The sequence below is a fragment of the Giraffa tippelskirchi genome, chromosome 5 (assembly GCF_054371585.1).
Source record: "Giraffa tippelskirchi isolate mGirTip1 chromosome 5, T2T-mGirTip1v1.2.pri, whole genome shotgun sequence".
Classification (NCBI taxonomy): Eukaryota; Metazoa; Chordata; class Mammalia; order Artiodactyla; family Giraffidae; genus Giraffa; species Giraffa tippelskirchi.
Genome location: NC_137279.1, coordinates 191,054,353 through 191,080,092, shown reverse-complemented (window position 1 = coordinate 191,080,092; position 25,740 = coordinate 191,054,353). Strand labels below are relative to the sequence as shown.

General features: G+C 48.3%; 1 protein-coding gene across 9 annotated transcripts in view; it reads right to left on the bottom strand.

Moving 5' to 3' along the window:
• Positions 1-24,968, bottom strand: part of UBE2F (ubiquitin conjugating enzyme E2 F (putative)) — a 44,587-nt gene extending 19,619 nt beyond the window's left edge. For 2 of the 9 annotated variants that reach the window (XM_081491232.1, XM_081491234.1), the window contains exons 1-5: positions 21,509-24,497; positions 21,267-21,300; positions 20,129-20,262; positions 11,353-11,382; positions 7,690-7,755 (exon numbers count right to left, since the gene is read on the bottom strand). In XM_081491232.1, coding sequence (XP_081347358.1) covers positions 7,690-7,755; positions 11,353-11,382; positions 20,129-20,262; positions 21,267-21,280 — 244 coding nt within the window. In that variant the 5' untranslated portion in view covers positions 21,281-21,300; positions 21,509-24,497. Of the gene's footprint in view, positions 1-7,689; positions 7,756-11,352; positions 11,383-20,128; positions 20,263-21,266; positions 24,536-24,860 lie in introns of those variants that run through there. The other 7 variants (XM_081491235.1, XM_081491236.1, XM_081491231.1 and 4 more) reach the window with 5 other exon arrangements.
• Positions 24,969-25,740: the final 772 nt, after the last annotated feature.

The window sequence follows — 25,740 nt, the reverse complement described above, 5'->3', positions numbered from 1 at the left end:
ATAAACAGGAAAAAAAATCACATCAAAGCACATCATAATAAAACCGCTAAAAACTGCGACAAAGAGACAATGCACATCACAGAAAGTGAAACAAAGAATCACCACTAACTTCTTACCAGAGGAAAAAGAACAAGTCAGAAGGCAGAGGAATGATATCCTTAAAATGCGGATATTGTCAACTTAAGAATTCAACATTCAGCAAAGCTGGCAGAATTCATCATCAGCAAATCTGCATTATCAAAAAAAAAAATTTAAGGAGGTTCTTCAGGCAGAAGGAAAAGAACAGATGGGCACTCACAACTACAAAAGGAATGAAAGCTGTAAGTGGTAAATATGTCAATAAATATATAAGGAAAATATAATTATCTAAAACAAAGGTAATTACATTTTTTATAACCCAGAATACACTGTTAAGTAAATGTGACTATAAAATAAAGGTCTGAATGGGGAAGTGGAAATTCACTATTAACCTGGCTAAACTTCCACCTTAAAAAATAGAAAAGGAAGAGCCAATTAAACTGAAAAAAGGATACATGAGCAGAAAACTAAAAAATATTGGAAGAAAATCAATGAAACCAAACACTGGTTCCTTGCAGAGACCAATAAACTTGATAACCTTTAGCTAACTGGATCAAGAAAACAGAAATTTTCAACGCCTGGAATTAAGGAAGGTATATCAACACAGACTCTATAGAACTTAAAGGGGTCAGAAGATATTAAGAGCAACCTTACACCAATAAATTCAGAATGCAGATGATATGAACAAATTCTTTGAAGGATACAAATCACCAAACCTCACCCAAAAATAAGAAATCCAAGTAACTCATACCAATTATATTCATACTTAAATTCCTACCACAAAAACAAATAAACAAAATGGTAGACATAGGTGGTTTTACTGGTGAATTCTACCATTTAATAAAGAATTAATAGTAACTCAACATAAAACTCTTCCAGGAAACAGAAAGGAACACTTCCCCATTCATTCCAGGAAGAGTAGGGAGGGGAGGGAAAGAAACTAGAGCCTTATCTTGCACCACATGCAAACATTTACTCAGAATGGTTCATAGACCCGACTTTAAAACCCAAAGCTATAAAACTACTTTTTTTTTAAAAAAAGGGGGGAAATCTGCATTTCTTAGACAAAGATTTCTTAGGACACAAAAAGCACTGTGTTAGCTTTGCATTGTTGCTGTAATAAACTGGTAAATAAATTATTATAAACTCAACAGCTTAAACAATAAAAACTTATTATCTTTTGAAGGTCAGAAGTCTGAAACCAGTCCCAGTGACTAAGAGACGGCAGGGCTGCAGCTCTTTCTGGTGGCTCGAGGAAAAATCCATTTCCTTCATGCTCCAGCTTTAGGCAGCCACCAGTGCTCCTTGGCCCAGGGCCCTTTCCTCCACCTTCAAAGTCACCAATGGCCAGCGGAAGTAATACTACAGACAACAAAGTGGATGTGTAAGTGAAAGAAACCGTGTGCAAAGTGCTCTGTCCTGGTTGGGGCCATTTATGTGACTCTGTGGAGAAGACACACAGCAGGACAGCAATCAGACCAAAGATGCCAGAGGCCGAGGGTGGGGAGAGGAAGCTCACCAACAAGGGGCCCGAGTTCTGAGCTGACGGACACACTCTACGTGCATTTTGATTGTGTCGGTGGTTACACAACTATGACGTATTTGTCACAATGTAGAGAATGCTACACCTAAGAATGGTGAATTTACTGTCTGTAAAATTATGCCTCACTAAACATGATTTTTGAAAAAGATAAAGCCTGCTACATGAAAGGCACTATCAGGAGGTACAGGAAAAGGAAAGCGTGCTGGCAATTTTTACAATGCCAGAAAGCTTAACATTTAAACAGCGTGTCCTCTTAAAAAGCATTTTATATACAATAACCATCAGAATATATGTTTAACTATGGTAATAATGGCTTTTAAAACAGTATGTCAGACATTTAAATCCACACCCACTCCTGGAAATCTGAGCATCCCAGGAGAGACTCTGCCTCAGAGTTTTCCGTGCGAGGCAGAGGGCAGAAATCAGTGTGAGCACAGTGGATGCCAGACACACATCCCCTGCTCGGCAGGATCCAAGCACAGACGAGGGAAAGGGCCGTGCACGGTTCCCCAGCAAAAGTCAGCTGCTGCTAAGGGAGGTAACTGGTGGTCTTGAGCGCTGACACCACATTTCTATTACATATGAAAGGAGAATAACTGCCACTGTATTTCTAGGGTTATTTGAAAGAAAAGACTCCATCAGGAAAAAAGTCTCTTCCTCTTCAAATTTTTCTCCTTGCAATGGTTATCTCCCAGAAAGCTAAAAATCAACCTAGAAAGAACCAGGGAGGAGGGTACACATTGTGTGTGTCTGAACCCTTGACAGAGTAACAGTAAACTACACTCCAGCTACCAGGAGACCAGGGTGGTGGTGATCAAGCCAGAGGTCTGCTTCAGTGCTCTGATCCATTTTCATGTCTTTAAACATGTTCATGATCATTTAAATGTCGCTCCAAAATGTTCATGTGTGGGACCAAACCTGTGCCTCAGGCTTACTAACCACACTTCTCTGCTAAGAAACTGGGCTCTTACTTTATTTCACATTTAGAAGCTTTTCCTTCTATAACTCCAAAGCTGTGAAACAAAGCTAAGAATAACTAAGAACCAAACATCATGGGGTAATAGATAATTTAAATTTCACGACTCAGTGTAGGGTGCATTTTTATTATCAAGCTCATCATTAGGGAGTTTTTTATAAATTATATGTTCAAATTAAGAAAACGTGACTAATCTAATAATGAACATTTAAAACACATTTAGGTGTATACCTAAATATACAAGATTTACAATGTAACTATGTAATTCCCTAATCAGAACTTTTATCACATGTAACAATAAAAAAAAGGATATTATTCACTATTAAAAAAAAGCTCCCATACATCTAATAAACAACGTATACCCAGAGGATGAGATTGTTGGATGGCATCACCGTCTCGATGGACATGAGTCTGAGCAAGCTCTGGGAGTTGGTGACGGACAGGGAGGCCTGGTGTGCTACAGTCCATGGGGTTGCAAAGAATCAGACCCACCAAGTGACTGAATTGAACTGAACCCAGGTACATAAATCTCACCAACTCAATAATGAGACAAGCAATCTAATTTTTAAATGGGTAAAATATTTGAACAAAGGAGATATAAACAGAGCAAACAAGCTCAGGAAAAGATGCTCAATATCTTTGGTCATTAGGGAAACGCAAATCAAAGTCACAATGATATACACACACACAGGAATGGCTAAAATTGAAAAGAGTGGTAACACTAGCTGCTGGCAAGAATCCAGGTTATCTGGGATTCTCAGTCATGCTACCAGAAATGCAATGTACTTTCTTTTTGGAAAACAGCATGCCAGTATTTCATAAAGCTAAACGTATTCTTACCATCACTAATTATTAGAGACATGCAAATCAAAAGTACAATGAGGTATCACCTCACACCAGTCAGTATGGCCATCATCAAAAAAATCTACAAACAATAAATGCTGGAAAGGATGTGAAGAAAAGGGGACTGTTGGTGGGAGTGTAAACTGATACAGCCATTATGGAAAACAGTATGGAGATTCCTTACAAAACTAGGAATAAATCTATCATATGACCCAGCAACCCCACTACTGGGCATGTAGTCTGAGGAAAACCATAACTGAAAAAGACACATGTACCTCAGTGTTCATAGCAGCACTGTTTACAACAGCCAGGACATGGAAGCAACCTAGATGTTCCCTGACAGATGAGCGGATAAAGAAGCTGCAGTACATATATACAGTGGAATATTACTCAGCCATAAAAACGAATGAATCTGAGTTCTAGTGAGGTGGAGGAACCTAGAGCCTGTTATACAGAGGAAAGTCAGTCAGAAAGAGAAAAACAAATACAATATATTAATGCATATGTATGGAATCTAGAAAAATAATATCAATGAATCTATTCACAGGGAAGACGCAGATGTAGAGAATGGACCTGTGGACACAGTGGGGGAGGGAGAGAGTAGGACAAATGGGGAAAGTAGCATCAACATATACACACTATCAGGGGCAAGATGGATGGCTGGTGAGAAGATGCTGTAGCACAGGGAGCCCCATCTGGCATCTATGATGGCCTGGAGGGGTGGGGGAGGGAGGGATGTAAGTATAATCATGGCCCATTTGCACTGCTGAATGGTAGAAACCAACACAACACTGTAAAAATTAAAAACAAAAACACTGGCAAGTGAAGACCTGCACACAGGTTTACAGCAGCTATTACGCATGATGGTCCCAAAGTGGAAACAACACAAAGGTTCATCAATAACCTGGTATAAATACTGGTATACACCCATACAGTAGAATACAATCCATCAATAAAAAGACACAAAATACAACACAGGTGAAACTCAAAAGCATTATGCCAAGTAAAATAATGTAACTTATACCTCAATCAACATTGCTTTTAAAGAACTTTTTAAAACCAGTCTACATTTCCACCTTAAGAAGGCAGAAAAAGAAAAGCAATTTAAACCCAAAGAATAAGGAAGGAAATAATAAAGAGCAGAAATCAATAAAATGGATAAACAACTCAGAAAAATTAACTGGATAAACCTCAAGCTAACATGATCAAGGGAAAAAACAGAAGATCCAAATAAACCAACAACAAGAATAAAAACAGCGATGTCAGGACAGATCCCACAGACATCATCAGACTAATAAGAAAATATTCTGAACAAACTTGGATGGTGTGAAAATGCCAAGAGCAGTCTTGCTCATAATAGCCAAAAGCTGGAAAGAATTGAAATGCCCATCAATATGAAAATAATTATATCCATCATATTCATACAACAAATAGTGCTATCTACAATAACACATATGAATTTAAAAACATGTTAACAAGAAAGAAGCCACAGATTAAGAGTACATAGTATGATTCCATTTATATGAAATTCAAGAAGTCAAGAAATTTAAGGACTATAATAAGAGAAATCAGAAAGCAATTTTGGGTAGGTAGGCAGGAGGTGAGGAATTGACTGCAAAGAGGAAGAAGGGAACTTTGGGAATGCTGGAAAATCTTTACTTGGATGATGGTTACACAAGGGTGTGGGTCCATTTTGCAAAACTAATCATGCTCTGCAGTTCAAATTAGCACACTTTATTGTTAATAATCTTACACTTCAGTAAAATTTATTTAAAAAGTAAAAACTGAAATAAACACTGTCTATGGTCCCCTCTGCCTACAAGTCACCATAGCACAGTGGGAGCAGGCTGGGGGGACCTCCACAAAGTCAGTAGGCCCAGTTCTTCAAACCATCCCTCTGACCTCACAGACGACACCAGGAGGTATTTCAGCCAGCCTTTAGACGTTGGCTTTATTTCATTTCCCTTTCTGGTATTGTTTCTTGTTTTGTGAGTGAATGTGGAGATTTTTTTTCCTCCATCACCTAATCACATTTCCATCTTTTCCCTGAAGAGCACATTTATTCCCAAGCATGCGGGATGTTCCAGAAACAAACAGAACTATAAACACTGCGCCGAGCACACAGAGGCCGTCCTGCCGGGAGCCGGAGGGAGGAGAGCTGAGCTCCGAGGGCAGGCGCCCCCCACCCCCACCCCGGCTGCCCACACATGCGGAGCCTGTGCGCTATTTAGTGTTCATCCCCGAGACGACGGGCCCAGAGGAGCTACTTTCAAAACCACCTGTTCCATACACTGTTACTACTCGGGCCTGTCTCTATAGTTTCTCAATACTGAAGACAGCATGACTCCAAAGAGTTTTTATAAAAAACCATGATACTGGGCAAGCTTTTGGGTTTGGCAGATGTCTGTGATGCTTCTCTTAATAATCCAGGGCAAGAGAAACAGCAGCTTCCTGCCCCAATGACAGCACAAAACAGGAGCACAGCACAGAGGTCCACGTGTGCACATCCACAGGTATGAGCACTCCAGTACCAGGCAACCACAGGCACCAAAACACATTACTCTTTTTACCTGATGGAACAGTGAACACAAAAACCCTAACAGTCATGCTACAGTTCCAAGAATAATAAGAACATCAAAGATGGTGTAAGAGACATAAGCTTAGTGAGAACGTTCATGTCATTCAGTAAAAAGACTCAGTTGAAAAAAAAGGAAAAAAAAAAAAAAGAAACCCTTATCCAGAGGTTGGACTCAGCACACGCAAGAGAGCGACAAGCCTGGCAAAAGCAGACAAGGTCTCTGAAGAGCTGAGAACCACAGAGCCCAAGCTTGGGCAGAATAGCAGAATCCACGAGAGCCACTGAAAATGCTCAAAAAGGCAGAGGGAAGAGAATATTTTTACTACAAACACACAAGAGTGAGACTAAGTAAACAGAGAACCAATCTTAATCACCACAAGCATTTCTCACAATACCTTGCAGTGCTTAACAGTAACAGTGATGTTCCTAACGGTGACCTCTGGTCACCAGGAAACATTTGAGTGTGCTCAGTACCTCTCGCGAAACACAGCAGACCTGCGACATCTTTGTGAAGGTGGCCAAAGGATGGTTAGAGCCTCCCTCACTTCACAGGTAAACGTCCTCTCTGGAGGTCAGGCCCATTTCTGATGACAGTGTCCTGGTGCCAGGATCTCTACCCTGGTGCTCGCTCAACTTAGAAAATGGAAATGGTACCAGACTGAACTTATGGATACATTCCAGAGCCACCTGTAGAAGCGCCACACAGATTACATGACATTTTTAAAGATTTCAAGCACATTTTGAAAGCAGGATTTCTCCTGTTGTCACACATCACCTCCCATCCTACCTGCAGGCAGACAATGCGAGGGCTTATTTGCGGGTTCATTATCACCCACTGAAATTCTGCATTCTCCTTCACTGTTTAATTAGCTAGTGACTCATGATTCCCAGTTTCCCACTTGCTTTCCACCTCCCAAATAAAACACCACCCAACACTTCCTCCACAGTACTCCTTCCCCCTGCTTAATTCTCCCTGCCCTGCTCTCTTCTCCCCGCAACCAGCCCGCCACGGCACAACACCCTCTGTTAACATGAACTCTGGTGGGCTGCAGTGTTGGAAGCTGTACTCCCCCAACTGCACCGTAACTAGTAAAGACCCACACTCTCTCTCCAGCTGCTCAGTATGTCCAAGGAGAAATATCTACCGGCTTGGACGCCTAGCAGTGCTACGAGGACAGCTGGTTATCTGCTTGTTTCCTCTGCTAGACCTGGGCTGAAGTGCTTCACACACATTATCTACTTAATCCTCACAAGTGTCCCAGGAGATAGGTTCTATTTGATCCCCGCTTTGCAGCTGGGTGGGCTGCAGCTGAGAGGTCACTGAACAATCCAGGCGTGGCCGCGCTGCTGCTGGTCGGCAGAGCAGGGTCTGAACCCAGTCGTGGCCCGGGAGCTCGTGCTCTTCACTCTGCGTCAGCAGCTTCCACCGTCACTCCCTCGGGCTGTTAAAGTCTGTACCAGTTACTAGAGGACATGCCGCACGCCTCAGATTGCTTCATGGTGCTTTATCTGACCACACGGCATGCATCTCCTCTTCATCTGGAATGGCCACTGCTGTCCTAACTTACAAAATGTTAGAGGACACATCAAACCAAAGATTACAGACTTGGAAAATCTTTACAATTTGCTGTCTGAATATCACTTTAACACTTACACGTGTAAGAATATTACCTGGGGTGACAGTTAGCTGAAAGCAATGAAGCTTGTTTGGATCAGGAAAATGCACTTTACACGTACCTGCAAAAGAAACAGCTCGTCAGGAAGGCTAGCAGCAGTCCTTATGTTGAAGCTAACCTTGAAATACATGGAAAGTTTAACACTGCAGAGGAGCTGACAGGCTAAATCAGTAGATTTCCTCTATTTGTTTGGTAATAATCGTGCCAATGTGCTAAAACTGCAAACCACTGATACTCGTCATGTGTTTTCCTCCTTACAGGTTTTTATTAGTTAATTCCAAACTGACCATGTTATCTTTCACCCTTTAAATGGTTCCTAAAAACAGAGCTCTTTCCATTAATATCAAGACTGGTGCTCCTTTCCTTTGAGAAGTCACACCTCAGGGAGATTAATGTATGTGGGTAAAGGCGAGCTAAACATAGAAAAACCAGGAAAAGAGCCCAGGCCACACTTCTGGTCTATACCCACCACAGCACACAGAAGTTAAAAAGAACCGTGCCAGCTGAGGAAGCGCACAGCCAGGCCACGGCGTTCTTTTTTTTCCCTAAGTCCTCACAACCCAACCGGTAGCTCAGCTTGGTTTGCTGGTAGAATGAGGCTCGGCTAACTCGGATGGTGACACTCGGCCCACGTGAGCCGCACCAGAAGGGTCTGGATTAGGAGGCCCCACGGAGAGCCCCCTGGAGAGCACGGCTGCACTGGGGCAGACAGGGTAAGGTGGCCACAGCCGACATCTGCCACCTTCAAAGGCATGACACTCGAGAAGAGCAACTACCCAAGGGATCAAATGCAGAAGGAGTGTGGAGGGAATATAGGTGAAAATGGTATTTTATAAACCTGGGAAGTATTATGCTAAATTTCTTCAGTCATCTACTGACAATTTCTTACAAGTCCTACTGAAAATATCTACCTAGTTTCACACGGTATGAATTTGCATCCAAAAGAGAAAGATTCTACTTTAGCCTGGGACACAGCCTCAGAGACCATCTAGTCCAACATCATCGACTGTGAAAGATGACAGGAAGGCCCAGAGAGGTTCAGTGACCAGCCCAAGACCACGCAGGTTATCAAACAGAAGGAAGTTTAGCTCCCCAATTAAAACTAGTTTATGCCTCATTTCATTACTCCGTGAACATGCCAGATACGACACACACCAACAATGCAGAACTGTTTGTGGGGGTTTTTTTTGGACCAATCCTTCAGAAAAATCAACGCAGAGTGAAAGGTAACTTAGTCTAAAGCAGGACAGGGTCTCAGAGATCACGCTGTCATTTTCTTTGTTTTTGAAACAAAGAAACCAGGGACTGAAGAATCCAAGGTTTTCACCCAAGACACACACTTGAACCACGCGTAGTAGTTTAAATGGGCTTTGTTTTTCCTAATTTAACTTGAAAAGATAAATGCCATTTTTCTAGTGAAATATATGTAACAAAAACATATGACAAGGGTGCGGGAAATGCTTCATTAATTAGATAAAGTTGGCACCATCCATTTGTCTTTAATGCTTCATAGTCTCATTTAATAAAGGGACAGATATGGACATCCCTCTAATACAGACTGACCCACCAAGAATAAAGAAATTATCAAGATGGGTTAAAAAAAAAACCCACAAAAAACAGCAGAACTCCTAAAAAGAACCAAACCTTTTAAAGCTAAAGAGAAGTCTAAGTTCCTACAATGACAACAAAAGGTTAAAGTCAGGTTTTTGTTTTAGTTCGGGTTTTATTTCAGTGTAGGGGCTTTATTAAACTGGAGAAGGGAATGGCAAACCATTAATTATTAAAACTCCAGAATTAAGCTTTTTCTCTGTTTGTAGACATAGGCTAAGACTTTCACAGCATTTCTATCTAATTGAAAGAGATGTTTTTTTATTTTTTGCAAACAGAGAAACCTCTATAAACTTGCAGGTACAGAGTTCCAAACTAGTTCTGAATAATTTCTAAGCAGCATTGCTCTATGGCAAGTTATTTTGCCTTAATATTTTAGAAAGATTATGAACTAGACAGTAAAGATCTGTTCTTTCATGGCTGCTTGTTTCCTCTTTAGAATGAGCTATGTACTTGGGGAAAGCCTGGCTTTCTGTATAAACTGATTTATATTTTATCCACTATGACTGGGAAAGCAGGCAGGAAGAAGGAGAGAAGAGAAGCATGCAGCATGTGGTTTGTTTAATGTGATACCACACCTGTACGGCCTGGGAAGATAGGTCACGCCTTTTTCAAAGCTAAGATATCCAGTTAAAATCCTGGTTTGAAAGCCAATTATAGTTTTATTGTTTTCAAACTAACCTTTTAGATAAAGCTAAACTATACTCTATGGGTTACTAACTGACAATCTCTGGGTTTTTATGGTCTTTGATTAAATGTCTGCATGAGTATATATGTTCAAGCTGGGGGCCAGGGGAAGACATGATGCGGGCTGAGAACAGAAGGACCATGCCATTTTCCTCTTTAATTGGATTTTACTAGATTATTACATAATCTGAAAAGAATAGGGGAAAAAGGAGTGAGAACAGTGTAACACAGCCGTCACCCGGCTTCAGGGTCTCGGCGACCTTGCTTCCCTGTCCTACCAACACATGGTTGTTTGCTTGTTCTCCTGGGATGTTTTAAAGCGAACCGTTTGTAAATACTTCCGTAGGTGGAAAGATAACCTTTTCATAGAATCCCAAAGTATTTCCTTCTTGTTCTGCCTGGAAAGAAACTTTGAAGTCAAGTAATCCAGACACTTTTAAGACATTCTTGAGCAACACTACGAAATATATTTTAGCACAACGCACTATACTCATATGTACATGTTATATACTTAAAATAATTTTTCAAGGAGTATGTACTGACCCTTACATACTGATTGCACAACCACTGAGGCACTGCACCTCACAAGGATCTTTCCAACTTTTGGTGGGGTTGGAGAAGGCCCTCTCTCACCCTGGGTGAGACAGGCCTCCGCATCAAGCTCTCCCGAGCATCTGCCCAGACTAGGAGAACCACGTATAAAATATTTCAACGAAATCGTAAATGTCCTCAGCCTTAACCAAGTGTAATGATAAAAAGTTCTAATTCCAAAAAACACTCCAGTGGTCAAAGCATTCAGACTTTGATGGTCTTGCACACCATACGGGGCTTGGGAAGGCATGCATGACACGTATCGCAGGAGCGAACACTGCGCAGGCGAGCCTGCTCACGAGCCAGGCCCTCAGGCAGGCCCGCGTGTCGGGCAGGAAGCACCAAGCAAGGGGAGGGGACCCGGAGACATAGAGGCAGCACAGCTGGCCAACCTTGGGCACAAGGATCAGTCACAAACAAGCACTTTCCGGACCAAACCGGTGGTGCTGCCACTAATAGAGACAGGAGTGCCCATCACTGAGTCACGTGCCCCTTCACTGCAAGGGGCATGGGGCGCAATACGTGCAGGAGGAATGAGCCTGACCAACGCATTCCTGCGGCAGTAAGGAGAAGGACTCCTGCGGGCTACCTTCTTTCTCCTTCCCAGGGCCTCGAAAAAACCCTGCTACCTGTTTGCACAAAATGCATGCTTATTCCTAATATACACATAAAATGGGCTTTTTGCTATGTAAAGTTATTAAAACATAAAACAAGCTTCTCCATGCAATTTATTTTATAGCATTTAATGTTTGGTTGGGGATGCTATACTTACAAGGTAAATTAGCTTCAAGTTCTGCAACCTCTGTGGAAACAAAGAGATTACTGTTAATATTAGTTAATTACTCCACATAGTATCACCTGCTCTAAATTGGCAATTCCCTCCAAAACACTGAAAGAAGAAAAAAAGAGAATTAACCAAAATCTACACTTGGGTCTGACATTTAGACTTTAAGCCATGAAGGTGCTTTCAAATACACACAGTGACTTGCAGGATGCCAACAGGCGCAGTCAAGGGCCCCTGAAATTTTACTTGAGTACAAATGAGAATCATTCAAAATTAACAGAAATTACCTATGGATAAACAGTCACTAAAGCGGTTTTGAAAATCTCATTCCCCCAAGTAGTGGAACTACTGCCCTCAAAATCTGATTTATATTTATAACTCTGTCTCTTCCAGTTTTTGCAGATTCCTCTTCCCGCGAGGGCTCGCCCAGTTTGCGCTCGAACTTTTCCAGTGAGAGGAAACGCTCTGCCTCCGCCGGCCCGCACGCTGGCCCTGTCATCTGTGGGTGTGCCGATACCCAAGGGAGCCTCCTCCTGGGGTGACGCTCCTCACCCTAGCGCTCTCCTCTGGGGCTCTCCATCAGGTACTCACTTGGCGCTCAGGCCCAGCACTGCTCTGCCAGGATGAAGCTGCAGAGCCCCCTCCAACTGGGCAGGCAAGCCAGGCAAGTCGGCCTGTGCCTCTGACATACCCGAAGCTTTGCCTCAAGGGGACAGCTTTAGAAAGGGCAAAGCGGGGACCTGTGAGAGGGTGTTCCCGACAGGCAGGGAGAGCCGGCAAACCCAGAAGCGAGGCGGGTGGAAGGATGGGCCAGCTGTGGGGGGGTGCGGCTGCGGGCCACTGAGGGGGAGGGCAACAGAGGTGGGACGGAGGGAGTGACGTCTGGGTTGATGACCAGGGCTGGGAGCCCCTGCAGTCATGCCACCTGACAGCATGAGACCCACGGAGGGGAGAGGCCGGTGAGAAGAAAGACCTCCAGCAGAAAGTGGAGGACAGCAGCAGAGACAGTCCCCAGTGGACACGCAGGAGCGATTCAGCAGAGAGGGCAGACTGGTCCGGTGGTACGAGGGGGATGAGGCCTGAGGGAGAGCCCAGGATGTGGGTCAGACCCTGCGGAGTGCATCCAAACCAGCAGGAAGGTAGGTGGAAAGATGGAAACCAGACTACAAAACACGAAGGAGCAATAACTCCTTCAAGTGAGGCGGCGGGAGGGGCCCCAATGTTTGCAGAGTTGAGTGCATTTGTGGGAAGACCTGTTCAGTTGCTAAGTCGTGTTTGAGTCTTTGCGACCCCATGGACAGCAGCATGCCAGGTTTCCCTGTCCTTCACCATCTCTGGAGTTTACTCAACATTCATGTCCACTGAGTCGGCGATGTCATCCAACCATCTCATTCCGAGGCCGAGGGTTTAGGGAAGAGCCAGGCCTCTGGTGTCAGCTAGCTGAGGATCTGGGTAGAGACAGCTGGCCCACTAGTCGTATTAGCTCCAGGCATTTGGGATAGGTAACCAGAAAAGTGGGGTGGGGCAGGGGAGGGAGGAGTTAAGAAACGGAACAAAGGGCAGTCTGTGATCAAATGCAAGCTTGGGGGTCTATCCTCTGGGCAGTCCTGTGCTGTGGTACATTAGAATATGCGCACTTAAGATGATGCTGATCCTCTAAGGTTCAAGAGCACCATCCTTATAATGACCATGAGCATCTTTCGTTTCATCTTTCTGATTGGTCCACTCTAGCACTAAGAGTCGGACACGACTGAGCAACTTCACTTTCACTTTCACTTTCCTGCACTGGAGAAGGAAATGGCAGCCCACTCCAGTGTTCTTGCCTGGAGAATCCCAGGGACGGCGGAGCCTGGTGGGCTGCCGTCTATGGGGTCGCACAGAGTCGGACACGACTGAAGCGACTTAGCAGCAGCAGCAGCCCTTCCATGGGCTTCGCTGGGAGCTCAGTTGGTAAAGAATCCACCTGCAATGCAGGAGACCCTGGTTTGAATCCTGGGTCAGGAAGATCCCCTAGAGAAGGGATAGGCTACCCATTCCAGGCCTTCCATAGAGCAGGGCATTGGGCAAAGGAACGCTCTGATGCTGCTCACATGGGCCTTCTGACCAGGACGGGGTCAAGGACCTGGCTCTGCTCCAACAGTGCACATAGGGCATTCATTTTATCAAAAAAGTGCACATCTTACCAAATGAGTTATGCATATTAATCACTTCTAAATAAACATTATCCATATAATGAAATCTATATGGTTTTAAGGCAAATACTATTTACATATTTATTATACTACCAGTTTTTGGTTGAGTAGAAGGCAATGGCACTCCACTCCAGTACTCTTGCCTGGAAAATCCCATGGATGGAGGAGGCTGGTAGGCTGCAGTCCATGGGGTTGCTAAGAGTCGGACACAACTGAGCGACTTCACTTTCACTTTTCCCTTTCATGCCCTGGAGAAGGAAATGGCAACACACTCCGGTATTCTTGACTGGAGAATCCCAGGGATGGGGGAGCCTGGTGGGCTGCCGTCTATGGGGTCGCACAGAGTTGGACACGACTGAAGCGACTTAGCAGCAGCAGCAGCAGCAGCTTTTGGTTGATAAGAATTTACAAAAAACCCTTCTTGAGGACCCTCTGGAGAGACTGACGCTGCCCGCTGGGACCCGGTTTTCTCTGGCAGGCCTATTCTGACTGCCATCATAAGAGGTCTGGTCGTTCAGTTTTCCGTGCCCAGAGGACGTGAAAGGGGGCCACATGACAGAAGGGAAATATCTGAGAAGAAGGCTGGTACCAAGGAACAGGGAAGAGGTGAGGTCTGGGCGCAGGAGGGCAGAGAGGCGCTGACCAGGGCATCGTGTTGACCGAGAGACAGTCCCGGACCCTGCACACAGGGATGTGGGGACAAGAGGCTCTTGGCCGAGGACGCCTCACGAGGGGCAGGGATTCTCGGCCCTGACTGCACACAATCACCGGGGGTATAACAATCCACATAGTATAAACAGACCAACCTCAAGTGTACAGTTCAATGACTCGTAGTAAAATTTGGAGCTGTGCATCCATCCCCACAATCGTGTACCTGCTGAGCAATGCTTCGCCCCCTCATCCAGACCAATTATACTGAAAAGCCTGGGTGGGGCCAAGGCCCCTGAACCTTATTATTCTCTCCAAGTGTAGGAAACCACTGCCAAGCTAAAATACCTATACACAGCTATTTTCACAGACGGATTTAATAATTTCACATCGTGGTCTAGAATCAAACTCCAAAGAACAGTGTTACGCCTGCATTTCCCCATTCAGTGTAACTCCCTCGGGGAAGGAAGATTAGGGCCAGGGAGGGAAGCCCCCAGACCCAGTCCAGTGATGACCACAACCACAGTCAGGGCCTCTGGTCCAAGAACCAGGGCGTGCAAGAAATACGACCTTAGAGGCAGAAGGATTTCATTTAAGAAGCTTGACACTTTGGTCCACCCCAGTATGGAAGATAAACAAACTACAACGCAGTGTTCCTCTCAGGGAGGGGTCACAAATGACACCTGTACACTTCAAATGATGGCAAATAGTAATTCATTAACAGCAATTAACTCAGAAGGTGCTGACTCTCTAAGTTGTGTCCAACTCTTTTTTGACCCCATGGACTGTAATCCACCAGGCTCCTCTCTCCGTGCAATTTCCCAGGCAAGAATACTGCAGTGAGTTGCCATTTCCTTCTCTAGGGGATCTTCCCAACCCAGGGATTGAACCTGAGTTTCCTGCATTGCAGGTGGATTCTTTACCACTGAGCCAGCAGGAAAGCCCAATTAACTCAGATCAGAACCCACCTACAAAAAGACTATGACCAAAGAAACGAGCGATCTGCTTTACATGCCTGCGAGGCCTCTTGGCAGAGCAGCAGTCCTGCTCTGCTCGAAGGACACTCACTACCCCAACCTGGAAGGTACCAAGTTAGATATTTTTAAACTGCCAAAGTCTTGCCTATTCCAAAGACGCTAACACCTCTCCGGCTCACCAGCCCAGCCTTTGGAGAGATACCTGGTACCTTGCACAATTAAGTGGCTGCACAACTTCCTTCTGAGAAATTAGACTTTTTTCCTTTCTAACTCAAGACCAAACCACAGAGCCCACTTGAAGCACAACTGCACTGCAATAGTAGATACAAAACCCACCCGTCACCACAATGGCCCCCACACAGCACGGACCCCCTCCTGCTGTGGGCTGCTCACAATACAGCGCTCCAGCTGCTTCCGCACTGCCTGCCCCTGGAACCTGCACGCTATCCATGGTGGGGGCTGTACGTTCTGATCCAGCCCTGGGACCCCAGTCCCTGGGCCTGAGCTTGGCACACATGGAGTGCTTGGGAAATGCTTGACAAACAGGCACACTTGCCAACAGAGTGGCAGTACTTGCGGTGTGGACATCCTGAGACACGAGGAGCCCTGCTCCTCATACAGTTGGTGACCAAAGCATTCCAAAGGTGTAATGGATTGAACTGAGTCCCCTGCCCAAGTTCCTATGTTGAGGCCCTAAACTCATGTGATGGTATAAGGTGGGGCCTCTGGATGTAATTAGGGTTACATGAGGTCATGTGGGTGGGGCCCTCATGATGAGATTAGTGCCCTTATGGGAAAAGACCCAGGTGCTTACAAGCCAGGAAGCCCTCCCTAGGAACTGAATCTGCCAATGCCTTGGCCTTGGCCTTCCCCGTGCCCAGGTACCCCCTTACCACGTCTGTGGTGTTCCATCATGGTAGTCTGAGCTGACTAAGACCAAGCCCAATCACAGATGCCAATGGTTCTGGGCAGGAGCCAGTTCCGAGCCCTGTCAGGAAACCCATGCAGGGCAGCTGTGCCCTCTGACCCAGGCAGAGCTGGCAGCTGCTGCCCAGAAGACTCGATTACCCCTACTTCTTAGGTTTCTCAATCTAGAACTTTATCTCTTAGCTTCCTGTCTGTCTTTATGCCTTAAGTGCCTCTTCTGCACTGCCAGCGTCCACGAACAGTGCCCTTATGGGGAGACACCTGCCCCAAGGGCATCATCCCACCCCCAGAGATGGCAGTACTACAGCTGAGGCCAAGCCCCCAACAAGCCACTTCCACTCAGTCTAAGGGCTTTCCAGCAGCACACTGCAGAGAGCAGGCCCACAGGAGTGGAGTCAGGGCCACTCCACACTCTGGGGCAGCAAAGATGTAACCCCGAAAGCAGCACAGAGTCTGCAGCAGAGACTGCCTTGGATGGGGCAGAGCCCCACGGCATCCGACCACCCACTCTCAACCTGAGCAGACACAGCTGACTGGAGCCCTCACTCTTCGTGCAAAGATCCTCCCCGCCCCTGCCGGCCTGCCTCCCCCAGGTCCGCGGCTCAAGCCCGAGGGGGCTACCACATTCCCTGGCGGTTTCACTGGTGTTTAAAACCCGGTAAGAAAGCATTTAAAGGGGGAGCTGTGGGCCAGCCGCCTTACTTCATGTTAGTAGGCCTCCTCCCTTCTGGCCACTGCCCTAGTTTTTTTTTTAAACACATTTTGTAACATGTAGCTCACAACTTCACACACTGCTAAATGCTCTGGACACTCTGCCAGCGCGGCCAGCCAACACTGAGCCCACCTCCAGAGTCCTGGGCAGGGCTGGCATGGACAAAAAAGATCTGGAGAACAACAAATGCTTCTCTCTCGCCCATTCTTCCAGGAAGCCCCCTGGACCAGAGCCCTCCCTATATCACCATAGCACTGGACTGCTCCGGTGGGCACGTAAATGCTCAACCAGGGAGGCCCCATGTGGCCCCTTGTGGGGACACCCGCACCCTGGATGTTGGAAAGCCCATGCAGGTGGGCAGCCAGGCCTCTTGGCTTGGCAAACCAGGCCATGAGCACAGAGCGCCACCACAGCCACAGAAACAAGAACAGCAGGGGCCATATGGAGCACAGGGGCTGAGGGGACAAAGGCTACAGAATCAGTCCCTGTAGTTCCCTACTCCAGACCTGGCCCTGAGCTCAGTCAGCTCAACTCCAAATCTCCACATTTAGCAAAAGCTTCTGGCCAGCCTGCCTGAAGCCTCGAGAGGTCTTCAGGGGTCACTAACAGGAGGCTGGCACACACCGGGCACTAAAATCTTTGTCAAGTGAATAAGTCAAAGGACAGGGAGACACACTGACATGTTCCCATTATGTGAAAAGTAAGCTTCAGAAAGACAAGAAAGTAGACCGTTCTGCCCAGAGGCTTTTTTGGAAGATGGGGAGCATCATCAGATTCAGAACTAATGGACTCAGCGGAACCACAAAGGCCCACCAGAAAGCAGCGCCCCCACCCTGTGGTTGAGAACACAGATGATGGCTCCCAGCCGGGCCCAGACCTGAGCTGGGGCCAACAGGAAATGCAGACCCAACACTCTCCCCCTAGCATCCCCAGCTCCCAGGACAGACAGCAGCCCTCAGTCTTCACCCAGAACACTCAGCTGCTCTGTCTCCACGGACTGCTGTTGCAAGCACCTCTCCAGTTCCAGCCTGGAGGATGTCCTTGAGGGAGACCTCAGGGGTGCAAATGAAAAGCTGGTGTGGTCCAGGGGCCAGCATGACAGAGGCCTCATGCTGGCCAGCTGCTCCAAGGCAGGCCCCGGTGCTTCCAGGGACAGCTGGCTACACCTGTCACCTTCTGAACCAGGCCCACAATTTTTCAGTTGTGCACCCACCACTGGCCCTCACCACTGGGGACAAGTGTCCCTGTCAACCTCCAACCTTCCATGTTAACCCCACGGCCAGCTGCACCGAGCCAGATACCCTACCCTAAGGTCATCCAAGCGCAAAAGACCAACCAAAACAATATTTTTGCCTGAAGGCGTCTGTGGTCTTTCCTCTGGGACATGGGGCACACGGCTCAGACGCCCTCTCAGTGAGGGCTGACGGCAGATGGCCTTCGGCTCTCAGTCCTTCCGGGAACCGTGAGCTGCACAGAGCCCCTGCCTCAGGCCAGACTGGTCGACACAGAGCAGACATCTCCTGTCCTAGGACCTGGCGCGGAGTCCAGCGCTATGGGCCTCAATGGGCTCCCTTGGGCTGTATCGGGCCCTGGAGTCACCTGAGAGTTCCCAAGGGAATTCCTGAGCAGAAGGAGGTGTGGCGGAGCCTCTGTGCCTCCCTGAATTCTCTTTTCTGTGGACTCACACTTCCGTTCTGCTCCTTCAGGTTCTGCTCACAGGGTCTGCTCCCCAAGTGCCTGCCCTACCCCAAAATGTGGGTCTGGCTGTCTTGCTACAATAAAGATGAAACCTGGGCAAGTTTTTGAACCCCTCTAAGCCTCAGTTCTTCAGCTGTAAAATAAACCACTCACCTGGCAAGGCTTAGCAAAAGTCAAACAAGAACTGCCCTATAAAGTCCCCGCAGAGGGCCTGGCCCCAAGTGCTCGGTGGGCAGCAGCTGCTGTCAGCCATGACGAGCAGACGGGAAGATGGCACCGTCTATGGTGCCAGTGTCCCACCCACAACTGCTCAGCTACAACCCCCCTCATAACAGCTCCCTGGCATTAGGACACCCTCCCCTCGAAGGACCATAGCCTCAAGCATCGAACCCCTTCCCTGGCTTGTTTGTATGGCTCCTGGCTTCCTCTGTAGATGGAACCCTAGAGCCAGCAGCCAGGAAAGTCTTACCAGGCCTTCCAAGTAAGGGGCTTCAGCCAGGCCCCACCCTCAGTTCCCATAGGGTAAACTTTCTGCATTGTAACAAACTGAATGCAGTCTGTGCTCTCCCTGACATAACAAGTACTGTCAAAATGTAAAAAACGATCCTTACTCCATCTTTAGCCCATCATTCCTCAGGCTCGGAGAACCAGAGCTCAGTCAGGACTCAGAAGCAGAGAGAAAGCAGGAACGAGGGCACCACCGGTATCCCTGAACCCGACGCCTCTGTTCACAGACTCAGTGGTGCTGTTTCTGAGAAGGCCCAGCACGGGGCACTCATACATGCCAGGTCTCCCCGCATCAGATCTGTTCCCGGACGTGCAAACACCAGGACCCCCCATGGTGTCCACCTAATACAAAATGAAACAGGCAGTTCTAACAAGTTACTTAACATTGTGTGCTTTCTGGATCCTTACACTTAAAAAATGTGAACATGTGTCTTAAAGTAAAAAAGTGCTGCCAGCCATAAGGTCCTTCAAAGAAGAAACCGTTTCTTCTTCTTCTGTGGGTCTCACGATCCTGGGAAACTGCCTTTGCAATCAATAGTTGCAACTCTGTTCAATGACTCACTGCACAAGTTTCACACACACACACCCTACACTAGATAACCCTTCTCCAAACACTACACCTTTACTAATTCTGTGAAGGGAATCAATGTTGCACAAGGCTCTCCTAAGGCTGTGATTTGAATGAGAGAGAGAAGAAGCCTAAGAAATTACCCTCCCTCTACAGATGAGATCCTCTGGTGCCAAGGAGTCTGGGAGAAAGGATGAACCCGGCCCCCAGCTAAGAGGGCACTGAGTCCAGGCATGGGTCTGCTGTGCCTGGCGCCTTACTCCTTCCACTAGCACTCTGGTGGCCCCTGCAGAGAACACCCCGAGTATATAAGATACACCACAGTTCTAATACCATTTTCTTGCCTTTGGCATTCCCACAGTATGTGCACAGTGCAAAGTCCTTCTGTGGTAAGTGATGAGGAATTATATTTAAACATATTTTCAAACAGGTATTTCTATTTAGCAGCGATAGGCTGCTTCATATCCCCAAAGAGCCATGCGCCAGACATCGTTCTGTTGTGGAATATAAAAACAGCTCACCCGGTGGCCCTTACCTTTAACAAGCAGCCTGTCCCTCACAGACACCCGCCGAGTGGAGTCAGAGGCTGTGGCTGACGCCCGGGACCCTTTGAGACCATCATCCCGCTTCAGCTTGCTTGCCAGTGTCAGCATCACTGCTGCCTTTTTCCTGAAAGGCCAAAGGCTGATTAAGCACTCATCTCCAGACACTGAATGAGACAATGATGTGAGGTGATTTTTAATTTTTTTCCCATAATCTAGAAAAATGTAGCATGTAAGATAGATTAACAAGACTGCATGCCTCCATAATGAATCTGGGTAATCTCTATGCCTCTCTAAATCTGATTTTTTAAAGTATGAATGAAAAATTTAAAAGGAGAGCCAAGCGTTTAACACTCACTGAGCAGCAGGCCCTGGGATGTAGAGCTCATGTCTAGGGCAGCCTCCACTGACGGGTTCCACACAGGCCCACCTCTGTTCACTGCCCTTCCCTGCTGCGGGGACCGTGCATCTGAGGGTGTGGCCCCAGTGTCCGCCCCTGGTGAGGAGGGAGCACCACAACGCTTTCTTCCCTCCTTTAATAAAAGTGGGGCTAGAACCTTAATAAGCATCTTTCCATTTGTGCATGTTGTGCTGTACTCACACTGGAAGGCAACAGCAACTTAATGAAGTTATAATTAACGCCCCAAACTAGATTCTCTTCACTGGGCTGCTTCCAGCCCACCGTGCTTCAGCTTCCCTCCCCCACCGCTCACTGGGAAGGACAATAAAAACCAAGCACAGGAGATGCACCTGACTGCTTGGGAGAAAGGACTTAAGTGTCAGCAGTGTTTACAGACAGAACTGTCCCCAGCATCGCCTTCTGTCCTGACGGGCCACCTGACTCCTCCTGCGTACTTTACCAGTCAGAGAGGAATTCTGGAACATCTGACTGAGGACAAAAATTGATCACCAGCTCAATATTTTCATAATTTCCTCTGTTGTTTTAATACCATTTCCTTGCAATATCACTCTGATCATTTTCAAGAGAAAATGATCCAGAACTTCCAGATGAAAAATTTAAACTTACGTAAGGAAAGAACTTTTAGTTTGAGGCCAAGATCCTGAAAGCCAAACTGTAAGAACAACTCTCTCCCAAGTGAAGGAAATGGCAACCCACTCCAGTATCCTTACCTGGAAAATCTCATGGACACAGGAGCCTAGTGGGCTGCAGGCCATGTGGTCGCAAAGAGTCAGGCACGACTGAGCAACTAACACTTAAGTGATATCTTTAGCCATTTTAATCCAGGCCCCTCACTTTTCACACCATCATCTGTGTATCTCCCCACCCCACAAAGACTGTAAGATTTTATTTTCTATTATGAAAACAATATATTGAATATGCTCTTCTGAACTACACAGGACCTATCACTCACCTAATCCCTTTAGGAACCATTGGTCTCAATGCTTCAAGAGACAGTTCTATTACACATCAGCACTCACGAGCTCCTAGAATGTCAGCTCTGGGAAGGACCCCTTCCCCTGAACCCCACTTTTTCATGGATGTGGATTCTGGGACAGCTGGGGCCCGGGATCTGGACTGTGTGAGGCCACTCAGCTGCTAGAAGAGGTCACTATAGAAACACTGGATTCCCCCGAGTAGATGATGGGGATGTTTCTATCCTGAAGGTGGTGATGGTTCCAATGCTATATACACACATCAAGACTCATCAAATCACATGATTTAAACATGTACAGCATAGTGGACTTCAGTTGTATCTCAGTAAAATTGGTCAAAATGTGATACCAAGCCATCACTAGTTTCCTTATTCCCACTCTACCATGCCGTCTCCTCAGGTGGACCTACAGAGAAGACATAACCATTTAACACACATCTCAGCTTCACCCAGCGAGGGGGACTACAGCTTCAGTTTACAAAGCAATCTCACAAGGGAGGGCTGGGGTGGCGTCAGGAATACCTGTGGGCTCCAGACCACAAGCTACCAGGGACAGCAGCACCATATACAGCCTGGGGCTCCTGCTCACCCCCACCTCCCCCCAGTCCCGCTCCAGGCAGCTTGTCAATAATCCCTCAAGCAGATTTGGATCCCAAAGCTGTGTCTGCCTCTCGACCAAGCCCACTGCCAGGCACCCAGACTTGAGGACATCAGTCCTGCCACATAGACAGGGCGGCCTGATGATGGGCCAAGATCTCCATCTATCACAAAGTCCACTTGGTTTTTAAACTCTAGCTGACCTTGGTAACACAAACATGGCAAACAATAAAAGCACAGCCTGTGTAAAGAGAATTCAGTAGGCAGTACCCTAGGAAAGTCATAATAAAGAGCCCAGTGGAAGAGTGGGTCCCAGGGCACACGACTGGTCCACACCCAGCTCCCTGCAGACCTGCACTGAAGGGACTGCTCAGAGGGTCCCGGCAAGACCGACTGACACAAAGAAAGGCTCAACTCGCAAGGTGTTTCTGTGTCGCCTCAGCCTATGGACTCTGCTTAATCATCTTACACTTCTACCCACATTAAATTCTTCTGTGGGCAGAGTATGCCCCATACACAATTCCATTTAGAGTCAGATTCCTGGCTGTCAATATTCAACAAGTTTGTGACCCTTAATAAAGGACCATGGGCTCTGATTAAGCAAGATATAAAACACTGTGATGTCCTGTTTTTCCACAGAAGAGAAGACATATTCTGAACATTCTAAGAAATCTAATTGTATAATGACCATCTACTTCTCCATCATCTGCATCATTTTCATACACCACTTTAGGGATAAACCAAAGGGGTAATTTGGGCATGTTCCATAGCTGTTACTTTAACTCTGTGCAAAGAGATTTGAATGAAAATAAATTATTAAAGCTGTCAGGTTAACTGAACACCTGCGGTTTGCTTCAGAATTCTCTTTTCCTTTACCGATATGCTTCACCCTTTGAAGATCTGGTTTAAAACTAAAATTTCCCTTTTACCAAAAATTACACTTTGACTATGGCAGCATTTTCAGTAATAAATCAATTACACTGAAGAGCACACTCAGTCTCTAAATTCCTTAAGTTGTAATTGGCCCATTTAAGATCTTCCTCTGGGTGGGGCTTCACTGCAACTGTTCAAAGATTTTTATGTGCTACTTACTGTGGTTTAGTTGCTAAGTTGTATTTGATGCTTTAGCAACCCCAGGGACTGTACTGGTCACACTCCTCTATCTATGGGACCTCCCAACGCAAGAATACTGGAGTGGGTTGCCATTTCCTTCTCCAGGGGATCTTCCCAACCCAGGGATCCAACCTGAGTCTCCTGCATTGCAGGCATTTTCTTTACCACCGAGCCACCAGGGAAGCCCCTGTGCCGTTTACTGGGCTCATCATCAAGAAGTATTTACTCAGTGTTCTGGCCTGCAGTGGCAAAATCAGGCCAGGCCACCTGTACAAGGGCCAGTCAGCTCCCAGGGTGGGGTACTCCCTAGTTACAATTCTTCCTGCCTTGGCAGAGTTCCAATCTAAGTGTAAAAGGTGGAACCACAGGTCACCAGGGGTCAACCAACTCCACAGTCAAAAAGGGGTCCAGGACATAAAAAAGTCCACACTCCATCCTCCTCCTTCAGAAGGCCAGGGCCCAAGGAACCCACCCACCTGGCTCGGTGGTGGGCTGCCTGATGACCTTTGGAGCACAAGCCTTTTATCTGGAGCGGTAAACCTGCTTCCCCCTGCCCTGCCTACTACCTGAGGGGCAGTTTGTCCAGGTGGAGGTCCTCAAGCCCCTTACCAGTTAACCTGCTAGTGATTCTTTGAACATCTCCCCCACGTGGGCTCTTCCCGTGCCTCACCCCCTTACCAGCCTGGAACCCTCCCTACAAGATAGATGGGCCTCCTCCCTGTTCCTCAGCGACACCTCGCCCATTTCTGGAAGCTTCTGCTCATCCTGACATCCAGGTCTGGATGCCCTGCCTCCCCTCACCACCTCATCCTGCTTCTTCCTTCGGGTAACCGACGACTATGCAACAGATTCCTGCACCTCCTCCAAGAAGCCGCCTCCGGCCACTCCGAAACCGTCCCGACCCCACTAGGGAGCTGGAGGGAAGGCAGAGGGGCGGGCCCGATCCCGCGTATGACAGATGAAGAAACCGAGAGCCGGGGAGGGGAGGGCCACACCCAAGACTCCACAGCAGCCGGGACTCGGCGTAGGGATGGGCCCAAGATGACCTCCCCCCATCCTCTGCCCCGGGAAGACCCTCCGAACCGGCCCCGGTCGCCCCCAGCCGGAAGCCGCAGGCACGCCGGCGAGGCGGCCGCCCTGCTTCTCCGCACCCTCAGGGACGCCTCCCCAACCCCTCGGCCTAGTCCGATTCCCCCGGACGTCAGGAGTCCGGCTGCCCGCATCCGAGTCCGGCCGCCTCCAACCACTTTGGATCGGTGACCTTGAGCCCGCTCGGCGCTGCGTTTCCTCGCGGACAATACGGCTCGCAGCTTCCCTCCCGAGACGGCGGGCGAGAGAGGGGGGCCGCGGCGCGCCCCATAAGCACGGGCTTGGGCAGGCTTGTCCGTGGAGCCCGGAGGCGCCCAGCGCCCGGGCCCCGGCCCGGCACTCCCCAGACCGCGCCCCGCGGCGCCCGCCGGCCCTCCGGCCCCCCACAGCGCCCGGCCCTGAGGAGAGGGGCGGCGCGGCCTGAGGCGGCCCCGGGGCCGCCCGCCCGCCCGCCGGGTGTACCGGCGCCGAGGCAGCCAAGCCGCCCTCCCGCGGCCGCCCGCCGCCCGCCGCAGGGCCGCGCTCTTCTCACCTGGGCACCCCGAGAGAGACGAGGCGGGCCCGGCGCCCAACACCATGCCCCAGCCGGCCGGCGGCAGCGAGACGCGGCCCCTCACAGCCAGCACCGGCTCCGGACGGCGGGACCGGAAGTGGCGGGGCGGGGACTCGGCCGCTCTCGCCTGAGGCGGCGACGGCAGCGGCGGCGGGGGCGGCGGCGACTGCAGCGGGCGCTTTAAAAAAAAAAATTCAAAGGCCCGAAGAACTTTATTTGGAGCCTGACACGCGAACAGCAGAGCGCACCCGGAAAGGGGGCTGGATTCGGCGGCCGGCAGCTGGGGCCTCGCTCATTGGCTGCGGGGCGGATCTTGAGGCCCTCGCTGATTGGCCAGTGGCGACAGTGGGAGGCGGGTCGCCCAGTCAGTTCCCGAGCCTGCGCGCCAGAGCTCCTGGGTCTCCGAGCTGTGTTCCTGCCTCCATTCATTTGGTTCTGTGCTGGGTCTGGGCCTGCGGCTCCTGATCGTCACGCAGCGTGGTCCACGGGGGCGGCCAGGCTGATGCTGACTGCTCGGTGGATGGGGCGCCCACTGTATGCCCATCACCGTGCTCAGAATGCAGAGGAGCGGGCCGCCCCCAAAGCCCGCACGGTCGGGAGGGACCCGGGGGCGCGGCTGTAAGACCTGCAACCTCCAAACTCCCCGGGGTGCTCGCGGGGCCCGCAGTAGAATCGGTGGGCCCTTTCCTGTTGCTCTACGTTTTTTATTCCTTCTTTCATCGCTTACACTTTTGTAAAGTCAGTCAGTCAGTTCAGCCGCTCAGTCGTGTCCGACTCTGTGGACCCCATGAACCTCAGCACGCCAGGCCTCTCTGTCCATCACCAACTCCCTGAGTCCACCCAAACCCATGTCCATCAA